General features: G+C 43.2%; 2 protein-coding genes across 2 annotated transcripts; one reads left to right on the forward strand and one right to left on the reverse strand.

The window, feature by feature from the left end:
- Positions 1–4,272: 4,272 nt before the first annotated feature.
- Positions 4,273–5,645, reverse strand: CCR75_005710 (uncharacterized protein; the record flags this gene model as incomplete). Its single annotated transcript, XM_067963786.1, is given in 6 exon segments — positions 4,273–4,545; positions 4,620–4,780; positions 4,839–5,315; positions 5,330–5,350; positions 5,388–5,453; positions 5,511–5,645. The coding sequence occupies 6 exon segments, from the start codon at positions 5,643–5,645 to the stop codon at positions 4,473–4,475; spliced, it is 933 nt and encodes a 310-aa protein (XP_067821467.1). The 3' UTR covers positions 4,273–4,472.
- A 166-nt stretch (positions 5,646–5,811) lies between these two features.
- CCR75_005709 (uncharacterized protein) lies at positions 5,812–6,825 on the forward strand (the record flags this gene model as incomplete). The annotated part of the gene is made up of 1 exon (XM_067963785.1): positions 5,812–6,825. The coding sequence occupies one exon, from the start codon at positions 5,812–5,814 to the stop codon at positions 6,823–6,825; it is 1,014 nt and encodes a 337-aa protein (XP_067822044.1).

Below are 6,825 nucleotides of genomic sequence, written 5' to 3' on the forward strand. Positions count from 1 at the left end.
ACCAGAGTTCTTAGTGTGTTGGGTGAGGTCGCTTGCGCGCCCACCACAACTGCCTCACTGCACGCAAGAGAAGCAGTTTAACCGCTTCCATGTTGTGCTAGGGTGTGTGCCTAAGTAGAGCGTGGCCGCATTACGACGTGCCCGCCTACATATTAAATGTCGAGCCAAATTTGACCATTTTAGTATGGGATATTAAATAGAGACATTAATATTATAAATGAAATAAATAGGCATGAGATAGAAGAATACATGTACATGTTAATGTATTGCATGTGAGCTAGGCAAATAAGCGTGGCAGATTCGAAAGATTCTAAGGGCCACTGCTATTAAAGTCGAGCCAAATTTAACCATTTTAATATGGGAAATTAAATAGAGACATTAGCATTATAAATGAAATACATAAGTATGAGATAGAATAATACATGTACATGTTAATGTATTGCATGTGAGGTAGGCAAAGAAGCGTGGCAGATTCGAAAGGTTCTAAGTGCCATTGCTATTAAAAGTCGAGCCAAATTAGACAACTTTAGTATAGGAAATTAAATAGAGACATTAGTATTATAAATAAAATTTATAAGCATGAGATAGAATAATACATGTACATGTTAATGTATTGCATGTGAGCTAGACAAGGACTGTAGACCTGATATATTAATCATGGTTTCCCCATGATTAATATATCAGGTCTACAGTCCGATAATTGTACTGTACTGACCACACTGGCTAAAGCTTACCGATCCCCATCCCAGTCCGCGCCTACCCTATTAGAACAATAAGCTCCTGGGCAAGAGAAGAGCGATCATTTTAGTCATTGGTTTTGTGGCACTTGTAGGGAGCCCAATTAAGAATCTCTTACAAAACTTCATTCGAAATGAATATTTCATCCCTATATTTACCTGTATAACCCTACGAGCAAAGACAATCTAATGACTTACATTTAAATGAAAGATTTTTGTTAAAAAATAATTTTGAAATAGAAATTTAGGCCCGCGCTTCCTTCGCCGCCTCAATGATCACGACAGCGTAGGTAAGATGGTCGGGCAAACAATTTTCATTGTTTAGGCGATAGTTCGATAAATAAGAATTTTTTTACTTCTTCCCCCCTCCGCGGTTGAGAATCTCGTTCATGCCAGATTGATGTGTAAGAAACACCTTGTCCAACTTATTCCTGTCAAGCTCTTTAAATGCAGCTTGAATAGCCGCTATCAACTCGTCAATGCTGTTCATCACCTTTTGGTGTTGCAAGGCCTAAGTAGCATTGAAGAAGCCCAAATCAAGCTCGTTTGTGTCAGGACTGTTAGGTGGCTGACATGATAATTGAATATCCATACCGGATGCCTGCGTTGCCTCATTGAACGCGATATCTGACGAGCTGATGTGGAGCTTGGCGTTGTCTTGCTATATCACAACAGCTGCCGATCGGGTTACTATAAGGTGATGAAACGGTGTCGACTAATTGTAGTCGACAATTAGGGACGGATCGGCATCTTCACTGTTAAAGTAGGATAAATCAGTAAGCCCAGTTAACGCGACAGCAGCAGTGGCTGTCGACGTTGTAATTGTGACACTGGGTACGGCGGCGTGTCAATGCGGCGAGTGCGCTTTGCGCGGGTTGAATTGGGCCATTTGCTGCAATTCGCAGGAATAACTTCTCGTTGGTCACTGAATCCATATTTTGTGACCATGGTTCTCGCTGCCCTGTTCTTGCTAGAGCGCTCGGCAGGTTCTTGGGTGACAAAAGGTGTAGGCGGGCACGTCGTCATGCGGCCACGCTCTACTTAGACACACACCCTAGCACAGCGAGGAAGTGGTTAAACCTGCTTCTCTTGCGTGCAGTGAGATAGTTGTGGTGGGCGCGCAAGCGACCTCGCCCAACACACTGCGGTATATGTTTGACTTGAGTATAACGGAAGCAGCCATTATGTTAGATAATGCTATTGTTACTACAGATGACATCGAAAAGTATGTTAATGGCTACCGTAGCGTTTTCTCGGAAGGAATGGTAAACCGACTATTTTCGTGGTTCATGATTCCAAAAACCCAATTTTTGGTCTTGTGAGCAATTATGTAGCAAGAAGGCTTGCAATAAGACTTGGCCCTGATTTTGTTCGAAAAATTTCTAAGTTACTCGCATCCAATCCTTCGATGGACGGACATTTCTTCGAGCTGTGGTTTTTTGCGAAGCTCCTTTATGGGGGATTTGAGTGTTTTAAAATTGGCGTTAACGGAGATACATTTCTTCATGATGCATGGATATCGACGACAGAACTACAATATTTTGACCCGAATGCTTACGTTCCGGTGAATCAGTCGAAGCAATGGCTTGCCCCTCTATCATGGAACCAAGGTGGTTACGACGCGGTGTACGTGGAAATATAGACAACGGTACTGGAGTTTTGAGTGTGCGCGTTCGGTTTGTTCAAGTAACGCGTGCGAACAAACACTCATTTAAACCCAAATTCGCTGCATACTTCCTACAAAAAAAATGCTGACTTCTTACGATCGTATCAGTCTCAGACGGTGGAGGTGTATTTCGTCGTTTCGCTACGAAAACTATCCACATTTAAACCCAATGTTGATGAACGGCAAGTTTGGAAAGAAGTCGTGAAGGTTGTGGGTTTAGAAGCGGATACACGCGTTGTCATTGAAGTTGTCGGAGTGAAATACGAGGAATTGTGTGAGGTTCATGATCTAAATCGACTTGAAACGAGGCGCGTAAATAGTCATTAAAGTTGCAGCTGAGTCAATCTGTTGTCGCGCATGTGCTAGTATGGCATTGCTTTGGGGATTCGCGCCGTGTTGCCGTGCCTCGTAGGTGCTGCTCTGCTCAACTAATGAGAACAGTTCGTATCAGATAATATCAACTCGATTTGCTACGTATTTTAAACCTTTTTATTCCTGATAAATGTGATGCTATAATGACATTCATCATTTTAAATTCCATCGCATGAAGAATAAACTCATGCGGGGTGTCGATAGTGCTGCGCCTTCGGCTGCCGTTCGTGCAGCCGCGGGTGACGCACTGTTATCTCTTGCGGCAAACGGAACGTCTGCCGTAGTATTTTTCACTCGCACAACACTAGATGTTGCGAGTGCACGTGGTGATTCACCACGTGAAAACGACCCCTCTTTGGAGGTCGACTACGAATGCGAGTCGGACGAAATGGCCGACTCGGGGAGAATGGAACAGTCGCCTGATAGACGTCAGGCGGCTGACTATGAGCCTTCGAGTGAGAGTACACTTGGTGTACTTAAGGGGATGATCAATCACTAAATTAAAGTAATTAGACCCAGCAATCGGGTGTGGTTCACATTTTGTGAGCAACCCTTGTGTATGTGATGCACATAGGTGCATTCACATTAGGAGGGATGACGGCTAGACTCATCCGTTACGCGATATATCGAGAAAGATATGCTCGCAATACATATTAGTGTTATCTAAAGTTAATTGACGCCAAAAAATGGGCAAATTATTTTTTTCGTTATAATTTTATGGTTCCAGCCAATCAAAGGCCATGAAACTTAGCTTAGGGGTTCTATATCAACGGGGTGAGTGGTGGCTAGCCAAAGGTGAGTGCTGGTTAGCGGCTCCCTTCGATAATTATATATATGACAATTTGAAAGTTCAAAAGAATATTTTAAAGTGTCAAAAATAGCTTTGAAAATAATTCTAGAACCCTTTTAAATTATTTCAAAACAAATTTAAAAATATTTTTTTCATAGTAATTTTGACAATTTCAAGTACAATTTTGTTCAAAAGTGTAATATTTTGGAAGGGCTTAAAGTTTAGGCCCGAGAAATGTCACGTTTAATTCCGAACGGAGGGAGTACTAAAATAATTGTATAAATCCCCTCATAAACTGATCACTCAATCCAGATCATTCGAAGACCACTGTCCATGCAAATTGCCCTTTTCACGACACGCACATCACTGACGTAATTCGTGATCCTCTACAACCTTCACGGTACCCAACGAGGGGATTCCAGATCTGGGAAAAACATTAGGAGTTGAAACGGAAAATGTTGAGAGCTTTTAATTTTGCTCTTCTTACATTAACAAAAACTAAATGCAGAAAAGGTGTGGAGTTAAGGAAGAGATGTGATTTTTAAAATTTGCTGTGAATTTAAGAAAAAAGGATTGTGAATACAAAATTTCCTTAAATCTATCCATACGCGACCTCGAATTGATCACAATTGGAACGCAAAGTGCCTGTATTCAACTAGCTCTTCGCTTAGTATGGGCGAGCTCATCATCTAAGCCAATGCATGAGTATCAGCAGGACAAGGAAAGATGTGCTCGCGTAGAAGGCAGCACTACGGGCAGGGATCAGAAAAGAGCATTACCATTGATATATACAGAAGTGGCAACACAGCCAGCTTAGAGACAAGAATTATGCAGAACGACAACGGACTTTTCGACTCACTTATTCTATGCACATATCCGTATTCGCTCGATTGCGAATTGTAATATGCTACAGCACGCGACTTTGTGTTTTGCTTGGAACTAGCTGAAAAGCAGGGCTGACAAAATATTTGCAGTTGCATCTAAGCAACATCAATTCAAAGATGCTTCAGTACGGCGGAAAAAAAAATTAAGAAACCTTTGTAACATATCGTACTTGACCCCGATCCAATTCCACGAGCCAAGTTTTGCCTTGCACGAGGGACAATAAAGCTTGCCAACATTATCCTGTATGAATTCGGAGCTATTGGTCATCCACTCCATTGGTTCGATAAAGATGCCACTACAGAGCTCTCCGCTGGCTGGGCTATGCATCAACTGTGAAGAATAAGTTTGGTTTCCTGAAAGGGACAACTAATTGCAAATGTCGTTGTACCTGATTCCTAGCCGTACAAAGCGCAAAGTTACACTTGCGGCAGGACATAGACGTCCCTGGAAGTGCGAGCTGTGGAATATTGGCTATGGCAGCTTTTCTCTTCTTCATTCGATCCTGCCTTGCCATAAGCGTTCGAAACTCGGCATGTGCACTTGTGCTGCCCATTACATTTGAGTCAAATTCCATCCGCTCAAAAAGCTCTAGTTGCCTCAAAAAACCAGGATTGATCGAGATACAAGGCCGTGACAACTGCACTTGGTCATATGCTTCCAGCAGAGTTTTGCCTTGTGTAGCCATCAAAAAGGCGACACAGACGGCGGCGCTACGCGACTGTCCATACGCGCAATGCACAAGCACTGCTGTAGGTGTACCAACACGAATTAAATGTTTTTGCAAAAATTCAATGCAATCCTTAAAGTGGGACAGCAACAATTCCTCCTCCATATCCAGAATGTCGATTAAAAGTACTTCGCACGGCTAGCATAAAGCACCTTCATCAGATTCATTACGAGCTTTAAACTTCAAATTTTAGATGATTAAGACCTGTACAGTCAAGTTGCCAGTCCCTAAAGCAATGACACCTCGAATCGTGTTGGACTCTAAAAAAATTGCATCCTGTGCTTACAAATAGTACTTTAGTAAACCATTCGACAACTCTGCCGCACTATTAACCTGCGCTGCACCGGCCTCGCCGAGAAACAAAGGCAAGTCGCCAATACGCGCAGCCATCGGAAACCCATCAAGAGGTGGATGGTGTCTCTGGCGCTCCAAAAGTTGGTCCACCACGGGCAGCTCCATTGGCAACATGTGGTCACGTAAAATAGTCACCAGTATACAAATTATATTTTGGGGGTCAATTCCGGTACATCGGACTAAATAAAATATAGTAAAAACATAGATTTTCCTTTTTTTCTTTGCCGTTGCGCCTTTTGAAGATTATTCCTGAATTTGATCCAGAACGCCGTCGTCTCCTATGAAGATTGCCTATTTCTCTGCGCAAAGCTATGACATTGAATCAATGGAGCGCATCGCCAAAGAGGACGGTATCACTCCTACGCACGAGCTCAAGTTTTTCTCCACGCGTCTAAATGCCAACTCGGTCAAGTTGGCCGACGGATGCGAAGGTGTGTGCCTCTTTGTGAACGACGCTGCCGATGAAGCTGCTTTGCGCACTCTTGCTGCGGGTGGAACAAAAGTAATTTTTTTGCGTTGCACGGGTTTCGACAAGGTTGACTTAAAGGTTGCGAAAGAGCTTAATATGCCGGTCATCCGTGTACCTGCGTACTCGCCATATGCGGTCGCTGAACATGCTGCTGCTCTTCTCTTAACGCTTAATCGTAAGATTCATCGTTCGTATAATCGAACTCGTGAACAAGACTTTCGTCTCAATGGCCTATTGGGTTTTGATCTGCATGGCAAGACTGTGGGTATTGTTGGTACAGGAAAAATCGGCGCTCTTTTTGCTCGCATTGCAAAGGGTTTTGGATGCAAAGTGCTTGCTTACGACGTTAAGCAAAACCCGGAGGCTGTAAGTTATGGCGTGGAGTATGTTAGTAAAGATGAGATCTGGTCGCAGTCGGACATCATCTCGCTACACTGTCCGCTGAATCCGTCAACGAAACACACGATTAACGCTGACGTGATTGCCAAGATGAAACAGGGCGTCATGCTTATTAATACTAGTCGTGGTGGGCTAATAAACACCAAAGCCCTTGTAAATGGCCTGAAGAGCGGCAAGTTTTCGTCTGTTGGGCTTGATGTGGTCGAAGGGGAGAGCGAGTTCTTATACTCGGACCATTCGGATACGATCATTGCCGATGAGACCCTTGCTCGTCTTTTCACCTTTCCCAACGTTGTCATTACGGGTCATCAGGCTTTTTTTACAAAAGAAGCGCTGAATAATATTGGTCATACTACCATGGCCAACATTCAAGCGTACGATGCTAAGGAGAAATTGGTGAACGAAGTCAAAGATAGTGAGATATAG

The sequence above is a fragment of the Bremia lactucae genome (assembly GCF_004359215.1).
Source record: "Bremia lactucae strain SF5 chromosome Unknown BlacSF5_NotPlaced_18_SHOA01000004.1_1233567bp, whole genome shotgun sequence".
In the NCBI taxonomy this organism is placed as follows: domain Eukaryota; phylum Oomycota; class Peronosporomycetes; order Peronosporales; family Peronosporaceae; genus Bremia; species Bremia lactucae.